This window comes from Cyprinus carpio, chromosome B7, assembly GCF_018340385.1.
Source record: "Cyprinus carpio isolate SPL01 chromosome B7, ASM1834038v1, whole genome shotgun sequence".
Taxonomy (NCBI): domain Eukaryota; kingdom Metazoa; phylum Chordata; class Actinopteri; order Cypriniformes; family Cyprinidae; genus Cyprinus; species Cyprinus carpio.
The window spans coordinates 35962857-35977270 of NC_056603.1; the positions used below are offsets into that span (position 1 = coordinate 35962857).

Genomic DNA, 14414 nt, shown 5'->3' on the forward strand with positions numbered 1-14414 from the left:
CATACATACAGACCCACACACACACACACACACACACAGGCCACTTTATTAGGTACACCTTTCTAGTACTGGGTTGGACCCCCTTTTGCCTTCAGAACTGCCTTAAGTCTTCATGGCATAGATTCAACAAGGTGTTGGAAACATTCTTCAGAGATTTTGGTCCATATTGACATGATTGCATCACACAGTTGCCGGCTGCATATCCATGATGCGAATCTCCCGTTCCACCACATCCCAAAGCTGCTTGAGATCTGGTGATTGTGGAGGCCATTTGATTAAAGTGAACTCATTGTCATGTTCAAGAAACCAGTCTGAGAGGATTTGAGCTTTGTGACATGGTGCATTATCCTGCTGGAAGTAGCCATCAGAAGATGGGTACACTGCAACCATAAAGGGATGGACATAGTCAGCAACAATACTCAGGTAGGCTGTGGCATTTAAACAATGCTCAATTGGTACTAAGGGGCCCAAAGTGTGCCAAGAAAATATTCCCCACACCACCACCAGCAGCCTGAAACAAGGCAGGATGGATCCATGCTTTCATGTTCATTACACCAAATTCTGACCCTACCATCTGAATGTCGCAGCAGAAACCGAGACTCATCAGACCAGGCAACGTTTTTCTATTGTCCAATTTTGGTGAGCCTGTGTGAATTGTAGCCTCCGTTTCCTGTTCTTAGCTGACAGGAGCGATACCCGGTGTGGTCTTCTGCTGCTGTAGCCCATCTGCTTCAGGGTTTGACGTGTTGTGCGTTCAGAGATGGTATTCTGCACACCTTGGTTGTAACGAGTGGTTATTTGAGTTACTGCTGCATTTCTATCATCTCTAATCAGTCTGCCCATTCTCCTCTCACCTCTGACATCAACAAGGCATTTTCATCCACACAACTGCCTCTCACTAGATATTTTCTCTTTTTCGGACCATTCCCTGTAAACCCTAGAGATGGTTATGCATGAAAATCCCAGCAGATCAGTTTTTGAAATACTCAGAACAGCCCGTCTGGCACCATTCCACGTTCAAAGTCACTTAAATCCCCTTTCTTCCCCATTCTGATGCTCGGTTTGAACTTCAGCAAGTCGTCTTCACCACATCTAGATGCCTAAATGCATTGAGTTGCTGCCATGTGATTGGCTGATTAGCAATTTGTGTTACCAAGCGATTGAACAGGTGTACCTAATAAAGTGGTCGGTGAGTGTGTGTGTGTAACATAGGCTTTTGTACAAGGTATTAAATAAATTTCAGTAGTTCAATACTTTTTCCCTGTGTCATTCCATTTTATTACACATAACTTAATTTCTGAACTTATCTGTTTTGTTTTCTTTGTATGGATGGATTACTTAGGTTGTTACCGACATCTGGTTAAAATTTCATGTCAACAGCACCTTTAGAAATATATTTACTGGGAAAATGGTGACGTGTTCAATCCTTATTTTACCTGTTGAATTCTACGGATGACACACCGGGGCTGTACAGTACATTTGAAAACAATTGATCTGTTTTTGCTCCAAATTCATTTTATAACATCAGCTGAATGTTTGAAACGACTTCCATTTGTGATCTGAAGTGGTTTCATATCACAGAATGAGGCAAAATCATTTTATAATATTCTATACAGTGATAAAGGCTATTAGCATTGCCTTATAAACATATTAATATAAAAATACCCAACATGGCTTAAAGGACAAAGATAAATATTTTAGTTGCATTCGTTTGTTTATTGTCTTCATGTTTTGTCAGTTATAATGTTTCTATCTGCAATTTATTCAGCTAAAGCGATAACTGAATGCCTTAGTCCATATTAGGGATTTCCCGGAACGTCATATGATTTTTGACTTCTGTGCATTTCACTTATGGATTTACTGTGCGAGGGCGCCCTGAATTAAACATGCATTGCATGTGTGCACTCACTAATGCTTAAAACACCTTATACAAATAGGAAAAATAAGTTTTTTCTCCAGTGTAGAGGAGTTTTTTTCTCTCTCTGTGGATGTATAAGATTTCCTGACAAAAATTAAGAAACTACAATCCCTACAGAGACTCAAACCCACGACCTTTGGGTTACAAATCATTAGGCCTCATCTGCCTCTGAGGTGTGTCTGCCTTAGCATATTTTGTGGCAATAGCAAAAGTATTTTTGTTTTTAGACCCAGATGCATTGGTTTTCCTTGTGCTACCTACCAAGTCAATGTACCCTATTGAAGCCTCCACCCATGTTTTGAGATCACTTTCCAAATTAGATCATATCATACAAATAGAAAATGCTATCTCTTGCACTCAGCATTCACTGCACCAGCCAACTTTCTCCCATTATGCATTTAAGAGAGAAGCATGTGGGTAATGAAGGTCTGAATGTGATGTAGATGTTACAAAGTTGTTGAAATAAAATAAAATGAATAAATAAATAAATAAAAATAAATGAACAACCCAGAGGGATATGTCCCCTCTAAAATGGTTCAAAATGATGGTTCGCTCCTTATGCTTACTTTTGCTTCACAGATAGAATCTCCACTTGATCATCCACCTTTGGGATTTGCAAGGTCTTCAGCAGGTCTAAAGAGAGCAAAGAGAGGCTGGGTTATTCCTCCATTCCGAGTACCTGAGAATAGCAGAGGGCCATTCCCAATGAAGCTGGTCCAGGTGAGTGAAAGCCATGAAGAGACTGTTCATTATGAGATGGATGAGAAAGAGGTCTGTTATTGAATTGTTCTCTAATTGCTTTCTGAATTTAGATAAAGTCAGACTTTGTCAAGGAAACTCAAATGGTATACAGCATCACAGGTGAAGGGGCAGATCAGGACCCAAAGGGGATTTTCGTTGTCGAAAGGTTATCAGGGAATCTCTTTGTGACTCAGTCACTCGACAGAGAAAAAAAAGCTTCATACAGAGTAAGGACATTTTTAATCTCTTTAACTTTAAAAAGGTTTGACAGGTTTCTTTTCTTGTTTTTACGGAGACTGTACATTTTAACTGTTCATTAACATTAAATGTACAGTAGGTAGTCAACCATAATGCCTATTACCGCCACACTTACCATCGTGGTAATGCCGCAGTGACGCAAAATCACCACCACGTGGCGCAAAGGGATGGTTAATTATTTACCCACTTCCTCCCTGATCTTATATGAATGGTTGTCAAGGTTGTAATAGATATGCAGATTTTATAAAGAAAATAACTGATTTTGTTGAAAGAATCAGATTTTATTTATTTGTTGCAAAATAAATACAATATAAAATATACAAAATAAAATAAAATACTTAAACTGTTGCAGATTAAATAAAATAACTTGCATTAGAATAAACTGTAGATTCTCAGGCAAAATGTGACACATTTTTAAACTGCTAATTTTAAACCATTATGGTAATACAGCTAACTAAACATTGGATGACAGGGGTGGGGTAAGTTGTAACACATTTTAGCATTCCCTTTCATGTTGTCTATGGAGCTTTTTTGGCAGCTCAAAGCCAAAGGAAGTGTGGGTAAAATGTGCTCTATGCAATTTCTGGATCCACCAAGCCTGCACTCTAGGGTTAAAAACATTGGTTTGACACCATTGCGAATCTGATTAAGAAAATTCATACATAGACACAATCTCACACATAAATTTACAGTTTTTTTTATTTTTTTGTTAGAATTATATATTCTTTACCTTGGTACACTGGAGTTGAGTGTTCAGTAAGCATAAATACCATCAAGGAGGTTTGTTCTAGTAGTTAATTTTACACACACACACACACACACACACACTCCTACATCAAACAGATTTGAGCTGTGGTCATTCGTAGAAAGTGCGACATTGTTTTGTATTGTTCTTTTAGATTGTTTCAGTAAACCTGTTTTTGAAGCAAACTTTATGGGGTGGTTGCTGTTTTTGCTTCTTTTGTCTAACTGTTACAACTTACCCTAGTATGTGTTACAACATACCCCAGCAGTGGGATAGATTTATAACAAAGGCACTCCATGTATTTAACATCAACTTATAAGGGCTGTGATATTCTTGCAGAGGTTTGAATTGGTGCCTTCTGTAGTGAACATTGTATAAAAGTTTTAGCACTCAAAAATTAAGCGAATTACAGATGCTGAAACAAAAAGTGTTACAACCATACCCGGTCTCCCCTACAGTATTAACCCCTATTTGTGCACTGTGCATATTTATTTTGTCTGTCACAGTTAAAATGTTTGAAACTTAAATTTAATAATTCAGTGTTTATTAAATGATCCTTTTATGACACACATTCCGGTGTAAACAGCCCTGCTCATGACACAGCAAAAAAATATAATGTCCATGATTTAAATAAATTGTAGATTACCTAATATATATATATATATATATATATATATATATATATATATATATATATATATATATATATATATATATTAAAAGTTCCTTCATACTAGTTTTATTCATTCCCACGATTTTACTAAAAAATGAAGAAACTAGTTAAATGTTTTGTCTTATAGGAAAACATATGGAAATTTAAACCAAAGGAATAAATTAGAATCCTCATGTTTAGGCTAAACTAAAACGAATGATTAATAAAACTGTCACATTCAACACAACATAACCTAAGAGTTTTGTAATTTAATTAGATTTTAGGCTATATATCCATTTAAAAGCTCTTTTGTGAAACTGATATTCGCAGATTGGCCGAATCTTTGCAGCAAATATGATGTTTTTCTCTGAATATCTGCAGAGAACAAACACTTGATTCACAACATTTGTTTCCAAATGCAGAAAGGAAATGCAGTTTAGCTTTGCAAAACTGATGGTTTATATTCACAATAAGATCCAGAATACGTAGAAAACTGAATAGGACTCATAGTGAATGTAGACGTTAATGTATGAATATGCTTTGGTTCCTATTTTAGAACAACTATAGAAAGTCATTGTCACCTAGTTAAAATGAAAAATTCATTTAGGTTTTATAAATAATATGAGAACTATTGCTTTTCTCGCACATGCACAGATAAGCAGTTGGAAATGGGTTTTGTAGCCTACTTCTGGGCCTTTCAATAAAAAAAATGAATTCATAATCCTTCCTGGTTTTAGATAAGCCAGCTCAGTCATTTCCGGTCAACTGTACTGTGTCATAAGGGGAGCGCCCTTTGCTTGGTTTCTAGTCTATATAATCAATTCACAATTTGGAGAAAAGTTTTGTTTGTCTAAAGTTAATAGAAATTGACTAAAACACTTTAAACAAACACGTTAATTTTTTGCACCTTAACATGCCCAAATTTCTTCTAATTTCTTTAGCTTATAGTTCATGCTGTAGCACGTGATTTGGATAATGTTAAAGAAAATCCAATGGAAGTTATCATCTATGTGATTGACCAAAATGATAATAAGCCTGTGTTTACTCAAAATCCTTTTAATGGACATGTTCCTGAAGCTGCTGCAAAAGGTAGGTGTATGGTGCAATTTCTCAATATAATGGCTTTTAGCTGTTTTTACCTCCAAATGCCTCTGCAGCTTTTACCACCTAATTGTTCTTTATTTTCTCATCAAAGATTATGAGTTTATGAGAGTCACAGCCACAGATGCAGATGACCCAGAAACAGACAACAGTATAGTCAGCTACGCAATTGTCAGCCAAGAGCCGCCATTTCCAAAACCGAATATGTTTGATATCAACATATCAACTGGAACCATTCGTTTGCGAGAAACAGGCATGGACAGAGAGGTGAGAAGTGACATTTGATGAATCTCAAAGTGGTAATAAAATGACTTCATGTAAACAAACTCATCAGCTATGTTTCTTTTCAGCAATGGCCCAGATATACTTTGTTAATTGTGGCTACTGACATGGAAGGAGCCGGTTATTCAACCACTGGCACAGCTGTTATTACAATTACTGACAGCAATGATAACCCTCCTCAGTTTGAGCAATATTCGGTAATGTATATTTATGTATTTAGAATTGTTTTACTCAAACTAATTAATTCTTATATACACACACCATACATATCTTTTAGCACGTCGTATCTGTCCCAGAGAATAAAGTAGGCCATGAAGTGGCCAAACTTACAGTTACCGATGGAGATGAAGTTGGATCACCAGCCTGGTCAACCAAGTATCGGATTATTAGTGGTGACAAGGGTGGGTTTTTCAATGTCAGTACTGGACCCAGCCAGCTGGAGGGCATCATCACCACTGTAAAGGTACTGTGTGTTGTTCATATTTTTGCCCAGACAATTAGTTGTGATGACATGCCTTTGTAAAAGACACTTTCTTTTCCATTTAGCCACTGGACTTTGAGAAGACCAATCAGTATGTTCTGTCTGTGATTGTTGAGAACGATGACCCATTTATCAGTTCTTTTCCCACTTCCACTGCCACAGTCACAGTGAATGTAGAATATGTAAAGGAACCTCCAAAGGTAAAGGTTATTTCCAAACCTAAAGATTCAACAGTTGATACTGAATTGGTTACTTATACAGTACAGCCACTGATGACAGTGTTTTTTGTTGTTGTTTTTTACAGTACCCTGTATCTGTCACTGAGAAGGTGGTGGGACTGCTGTCAAAATGCATGTTACTGATGAAGATGATGCTGGATCACCTGCCTGGACTCCCAGATTAACAAGCAATGCATTCTGTCTGCTATGATTCATTTATAAAACTTTTGCATATTTTTGCTGTGAAGATGTAAAAAGGTTAAATCCACAATGTCTCATAAACAGTCTTTCTGAAGAATGTGAATGTGTCAGTATAATTCTTATTATTGTGTAGAATTGATCTGGAAATTGATCTGGGGCCTGTACCATAGTTTAATAAAATGGATAGTAGCTGAACAAATTCTGAATTGCAGGATTAGTTTCGAGTTGACAAAACCAAACCACTCCAATCCGGCTTTGTTGGTATCATGATGCTGATAATCAACTTTCTTTGTTCTTTTGTACTTCTAAAAAAACTGTATTTTTTGTACTTCTGTAAAAACATATTTTACAGTTAAAATTACACAAATTTTTACGACATCAAAAAATTCTAACAACACTACCATATTATATATTATTATATACACACACACACACATTACAAATTAGGGGTGTGAATCAGCACTGGTCTCATGATTCAATTCGATAATTGATAAACGATTACAATTATCATGTCAACGATTCGATTCAATTCGATGTCACGATGCATCACAATGCATTACGATTATATAAAATTTAGTTTGTGCATTTTTAATAAATTATATAAACAGGCTACCTTTTAAAAACATTATGTTAATTAATGAATTAATATATTTAGTAATTATTGTTAAGAATTAAAAGTAAGTATAGCTTCAAAACATACAAGCAAATATAAGGTAATAAATGAGGGAAAAGACAATTACAAGTGATAAACAAAAATCACTTACAGTATCTGGGAGGGCTCTGAGTATCGAAAATTTACAGATAATCATAGGGTTTTTCTTTTCTCAGCATTATTTGATTATTAATCATCATAGACACTGGCAGCTTTAACAGACTGCATTCACACTATTACACAGATCTATTTCCACATATCAGATGTTTTGTCCTGTTCTGAAAATGTAACTGTAACGGTAACAAAGGGTGAGGAAGCAAGTGCAAGAGTGAAATACAAATGTTTATTGAAGTCAGAGATACAAATGAGTCCAGGTGGAACAACGGATGGTCACAGCGATGACAGACGGTGATCCAGGAAGTGGCGGTGAGATGAGGCAGCAGGAGAGCGTGACACAGGCCTTAGATGAGCAATCCGTGGTGGTGAGTTGGTGCATCCGGTGGTGAAGAGTGGACGGGGTTCCACCCACATAGTGCAAACCCGAGACCATGGTTTACCAACCGTGACAGTACCCTCCCCTCTAGGAACGCCTGCTGGCGTTCCCAGCCGACCCTACCTGTCGATTGTAATCATCAATCAGGGAGTGATCCAGTATGTCCCTAGCAGGTACCCAACTCCTCTCCTCCGGACTGTAACCTTCCCAGTCCACCAAGTACTGGAATCCTCGGGGGGGGGGGGGGGGGGTGGGGGGATTAATTTGTGAATAAAACACAGGTTTAATTTTGGACACATGGAAGGTGGGATGAATCCTCCTGTACGCCGGAGGTAGTTTGAGGCGGACTGTCACCGGACTAATGATCTTGGTGACAGGGAACGGGCCAATAAATTTGGGAGGTAATTTATTAGAAACGGAACGGAGAGGAATGTTACTGGTAGAAAGCCACACTTTTTGACCCACGATGTATACGGGAGGCTTAGACCGGTGGCGATCGGCTTTGGCCTTGGTACGCACCCTCACTTGGAGCAGAGTCTCACGGGCTCTGGTCCACATGCGCAGGCACCTCTGGACAAATGCGTGAGTGGAGGGGACCGCGACTTCAGATTCCAGACTAGGAAAAATAGGTGGCTGGTAACCTAAACTACATTCAAACGGAGAGAGGCCCGTGGATGACACTGGTAGCGAGTTATGAGCGTACTCAACCATAGAGAGTTGCTGACCCCAGGAAGAAGGATTCTTGGAGACCAAACATCGCAACGTTCTCTCCAAATCCTGGTTGGCCCGCTCAGACTGACCATTGCTCTGCGGATGGTAACCCGAAGACAGACTAACCGTCGCTCCCAACAATTTACAAAACTCCCTCCAAAATTTTGACACAAACTGGGATCCCCTGTCAGAAACCACATCTACCGGGAGGCCATGTAACCGAAAGACGTGATCAATCACAATGACCGCTGTCTCCTTGGCTGAAGGTAATTTGGGCAAGGGAATGAAATGTGCCGCCTTCGAGAATCGGTCCACTACGGTCAAAACGACCGTCATGCCATTAGAGGGTGGGAGGGCGGTAACAAAATCTAGAGCGATGTGGGACCAGGGTCTCGAAGGGACAGACAGCGGTTGAAGAAACCCATCCGAAGGTCGGTTAGACGTCTTACCACTGGCGCAAACGGAGCAGGCCAACACAAAATCGTGAATGTCGCGAGCCATAAGTGGCCACCAGAATCGTTGTTTTACCAAACATATAGTGCGGCTTATTCCTGGATGACAAGCGACATTGGAGCAGTGACCCCATCGAATCATGTCGGACCGTAACCCCTCCGGAACAAACAAATGGTTCGGTGGGCAACCAGGCGGAGCCGTTACCCCTTCTAAGGCCGTCTTGAGCTTCGATTCGACCTCCCATATGAATGCTGAGATGACTATGTTCTCAGGTAAAATAAACTCGGGAGTCACCGGGCATTCAGATGGATCAAAAATACATGACAAAGAATCGGGTTGAGTCTTTTGGCAGTTCTAATATACTCTTAATTCTTATGATCGGTCCAGACGATGAAAGGTACCCCCGACCCCTCCAACCAATGACACCACTCCTCCAATGCTAATTTGACAGCCAACAACTCTCTGTTACCAATGTCATAATTACGTTCGGCAGGAGATAAACGATGGGAGAAAAATGCGCAAGGATGAATCTTGTCGTCTGAGGCAGCACGTTGGGAAAGAACTGCACCTACTCCCACCTCTGATGCGTCGACCTCCACCACGAACTGACGTGTGGGATCAGGGGCGACTAAGATGGGAGCCGAAACGAAGCGGCTCTTGAGGTTGGAAAATACAGTTTCAGCTGTATTCGACCACCTGAACGTAGTTCTGGGGGAGGTCAAGGCAGTCAGAGGTGAGACTAGTTGGCTGAAATTGCGAATAAAACGCAGATAAAAATTGGTGAATCCCAGAAACCACTGTAGGGCCTTACGGGAATCTGGATTTGGACAATCTATCACAGCCTTAACCTTGTCAGGATCCATACGTATTCCCTCAGACGAGACGATGTAACCTAGGAAGGAAACAGACTGTGCATGAAATACGCATTTCACCGCCTTGACAAAAAGCCCATTCTCTAGTAACCTCTGGAGCACTTGTCTAAAGTGTGTTACGTGTGCCTGGAGAGACGAGGAGAAAATCAGTATGTCATCCAGGTAAACATATATGAACTGATCTACCATGTCTCTCAACACGTCATTGACGAGTGCCTGGAAAACCGCAGGCGCGTTGGAGAGCCCAAACGGCATCACCAAATATTCAAAGTGCCCTCTGGGAGTGTTGAAAGCGGTTTTCCATTCATCCCCCTTCCTATGCGGACTAAATGATAAGCGTTACGTAAATCCAATTTTGTGAAGACGGATGCTCCCTGTAACCTCTCGAAGGCTGAAGACATCAACGGCAAAGGATACGTATTCTTTACCGTGATGTTGTTCAGCTCTCGGTAATCAATACAAGGTCGCAGAGAACCATCCTTCTTCCCCACAAAAAAGAATCCCGCCCCCGCTGGAGAAGAGGAAGGGCGGATAAACCTAGATGCTAGAGAATCAGAAATATATTTCTCCATGGCCTCCCTCTCAGGAACTGAAAGAGAGTAAAGCTTGCCTTTAGGCGGAGACTTACCTGGAACTAACTCTATGGCACAGTCATAGGGACGATGCGGAGGAAGAGAAGCAGCACAGGACTTACTGAACCCCTCCTTCAGGTCCAGGTACTCAGCGGGCACATTTGACAAAACCGTGGCCTCCTCCTGCAACACAGAAACAGACACAGCAGGACAAGCAGAAATCAGACAAGACTCATGACAACATTCACTCCACGAGGTGATAGTGTTGGAACCCCAATCCATCGTGGGTTGTGTTTGACCAGCCAGGGGTGACCAAGGACGATGGGTGCCACAGGCGAGTCCATGAGGAGGAAGGGGATATTCTCAGTGTGGTTGCCGGAGGTGAGAAGGGTAATAGGACCAGTAGTGTGGGTGATGTAATGTAGTTCCTGGCCATTGAGTGCGCTGACGTTGATCTGATGTGAAAAAGGAGTTGGTAAACCGTGGTCTCGGGTTTGCACTATGTGGGTGGAGTTTGTGTGTGTCATTCATCAGCACTGATTGTTTCATGTGGGCGTCTCCGTTGATTGTTCACCTGCACCAGCTATTACTCATTACCCGATCCCTACTTATTGCCCTGTCTTTCGTCTTACCCTTGAAACACCTCCACATGAAGTCTCCCGTTCGGTTGCCTGGTTTCTCGTTCCTGTTTCTCTGTGCTATATGCTTCGCTGTTGTCTGACCCTGGAACCCGGTCCACTCTTCACCACCGGATGCACCAACTCACCACCATGGATTGCTCATCTCAGGCCTGTGTCACGCTCTCCTGCTGCCTCATCTCACCGCCACTTCCTCGATCACTGTCTGGCATCGCTGTGACCATCCATTGTTCCACCTGGACTCATTTGTATCTCTGACTTCAATAAACATTTGTATTTCACTCTTGCACTTGCTTCCTCACCCTTTGTTACCGTTACAGAACGCTCTGACCAACCATGGAAGCAGCAAGTTCCACGTCACTCTCCGAATTCATCCACCACAGCGTCAACCGCATGGATCAGCAGCAGGAGAGTATCGTCAACACCAGACGCGCTGTCCAAGCGCTGGTGACACAGGTGTCCGAGCTCACCCAGCAGATCCAACAGTTGACTACTCCCGCTGCGCCACCCGCACCGTCGGTTCCCCGGGCTATCGCCGAACCCAGCTACTGACCCGAACCATGCCTACCCATTCCCGAGAGCTACTCCGGTGAGCCCAACTACTGCAGAACATTCTTAACCAAGTGTTCCATGCATTTCTCCCTACAGCCTCGCACCTTGGAGACCGAGGAGTCCAAGGTGGTGTTCGTGCTGACTCTGAATTGTATCAAGCAGAATCATGTGAAGAATTGGCTGCAGATGAGCTTTTATGTGAACTTCCTCCTGGGATAGATGGTCTGACAGCAGAGTTTTATAAATGTTTTTGGAATTTGATAGGACATGATTTTTATGCAGTTTTGTTAGAATGTATTGATATAGAAATTCTTCCCTTGAGCTGTCGAAGAGCTGTCTTGATATAAATTCCTAAGAAAGGAGACTTAGGTCTTTTGAAAAACTGGCACCCTGTATTGCTTTTAACTGTGGATTTGAAGATATTGTCGAAGGCTCTTACAAATAGATTAAAGCAATATATATCAAGTATAATTCATGAAGTTCAAACATATTGTATTCCTAAAAGAACAATTTTTGATAATCTCTTTCTAGTAAGAGATTTAATATCTAGTGGAAAAAGATATGATTTGGACATTGGTTTTCGTTCTCTTGATCAAGAAAAAGCCTTTGATAAGGTTGATCATTTATATCTTTTAAAGACTTTAGAGGCTTTTGGTTTTGGGTCACAATTTGTAGCACTTATTAAGCTGCTGTATAATAATATTTACAGTATGCTTAGAATTAATGGTTCCTTGACCAGACAATTTTCTGTAACTCGGGGTATTAGACAGGTGTGTCCACTGTCTAGATTATTGTATGCTATTTCAATTGAACCATTGTTGCTTTCAAGGAATAAGCTACATGGTGTGAACATTTCTAGTTACCCAGATTTAACCCCAGTAAAACTTACAGCATATGCTGATGATGTGACTGTTTTTATATGCAATGTTGATGATATAAATAATCTAACAACTTGTTTAAATAGTTTTCAAAGAGCGACATCTGCATGTTTAAACTGGGAGAAATGTACATTACTTATGGGAGAATGGAGGGAAAAGGGACCTCCTAAATTATCTCACCAGTGTACATGGACTCAAGATGGTTTTAAAATTCTTGGGATTTATTTCCGTATATGAGTACATGGAGAAAACTTGGGAAGGACTTTCTGATAAAGTGATAGGAAGAATCCAGAGATGGAGAGGGATTCTTCCACATCTCTCGTACAGAGGAAGAGTTTTAATTGTTAACAATCTGGCAGCCTCAATGCTGTGGCATAAGCTTACAGTTTTAAGTCCTCCTAAATATTTTTTCATCAAGATTCAGAAAGCATTTGTTGATTTTTTTTCTGGAATGGTCATCACTGGCTTCCACCTTGTGTTCTGTACTTGCCGGTGGCAGAAGGAGGACAAGGTCTCATTCATGTAGAATCAAAAGAAATGATGTCTAAACTTGTTTTTTTATTTAATAAGACAATGTTTATTTTTGGAGATCGGTATAGACATTCTTGGCAAGGAGAATGGAAACTTGCTAACTTTTTGCTGGGACAAGCTAAATTGGCTATTCTAAAGTCCCATCAGTGTAAGAATGAGGATCAAAATGTTGATTTGGTGAAGAAGTTTAAGTCATTGGTAAAATCCTGAATAGTTACTGAGTATACCTATTATCTGCATACAAAATATGTGGTTTTATTTGAAATGATATGGGGTGTTAAAAAAGCAGTTGTTACTGTGAATGAAAGTTGTTTGTTTTTTTATCTGTGATTATTATTATAATTGTTGATTATAATTGTTTTTAATATAATGTTTTAAATTAAAAACATAAATAAAAGTAAAAAGTAAAAAACATAAATAATAAAAGTTTTTTGAAAGTCAAGTCTCTCTCAATTCAATTCAATTCAATTCAATTCAAGTCTCTCTCTCTCTCGAATCCCACTCCAACTGAAATATTCGAGATATTATCACACAAGATCACATTCAGGTGTGTTTGCATGTATGTTTCCAGCCTGTGTTTGAGAAATTCACTGGCATTGATTTTATGTTTATGTAAAAGCATTGCTAAACTATTGCAGTTTGTGTGGCTCTCTGTTTGTCTTATGCCATTACACAGACACAAAAACATACCCAGTCATTAAGTGCTCTCAAGGGCTTAAATCAACTGGGATCCAGCAGGGAACTACTTGTACCACTGAGTTTAACAAACCCAGGTAACTAGACTCTGGGGTACAGCCCTGGTAAACATGTAGGGAGAAAAGGCCACAGTCTCTGGAGAGCAGCAGATCTACCTAGCAGGCCTTCTCATTATAAAGAGGCACCTTTTGATTTGGACACTGACACTCATTTTCATTCATTTTCTCTGGAATAGTAAAATACGTAGATTAAACAAATTTTTGTCTAAATGGTTTCATTAAGAACCTTTAACATCTGAAGAACCTTTCTGTCTCACAAAATGTTATTTGTGGTGAAAGAAAGTTCTTCAGATTATAAAAAGCTAAGAAAGAGATGGTTCTTTAAAGAACCTTTGACTGAATGGTTCTTTCTGGAACCAAAAAAATTGTTTGTTTTTTCCTATGACATTGCTGTGTAGAAACTTTTAAGCACTTTTATTATTATTTTTAAGAGTGTACAAATTTTTCGTATATAAAAGTATACTTTTAAGTATAACAGTAGCAAACTTTGAGTACAAACTAGTTTACCTCTATGTTTGTAATTTGTACTGCAATTATACTAAAAGTGAACTTACAGGTATACTGATAGTTTACTAATTAAATACTTTGTTCACTTTGAAGTATAGTCTCAGTAAACTACTAGTTTAGTAACTTTATACTGCAAGTATACTCATAAGTTTTCTTATAAGTGAACTTTACATCATACTTTAAGTATACTACTATGTCCCTCT

General features: G+C 39.7%; 1 protein-coding gene across 3 annotated transcripts in view; it reads left to right on the forward strand.

The window, feature by feature from the left end:
- Positions 1-14414, forward strand: part of LOC109107158 (cadherin-4-like) — a 129577-nt gene that overhangs the window by 9285 nt on the left and 105878 nt on the right. Inside the window, exons 4-11 of one of the 3 annotated variants that reach the window (XM_042728463.1) lie at positions 2498-2638; positions 2731-2886; positions 5256-5403; positions 5510-5682; positions 5766-5894; positions 5975-6160; positions 6244-6378; positions 6483-6694. The exons of 1 other annotated variant lie outside the window; for it this stretch is intronic. In XM_042728463.1, the coding sequence (XP_042584397.1) occupies positions 2498-2638; positions 2731-2886; positions 5256-5403; positions 5510-5682; positions 5766-5894; positions 5975-6160; positions 6244-6378; positions 6483-6581 (1167 nt within the window). In that variant the 3' untranslated portion in view covers positions 6582-6694. Of the gene's footprint in view, positions 1-2497; positions 2639-2730; positions 2887-5255; positions 5404-5509; positions 5683-5765; positions 5895-5974; positions 6161-6243; positions 6379-6482; positions 6695-14414 lie in introns of those variants that run through there. One more of the 3 variants, XM_042728462.1, reaches the window with a different exon arrangement.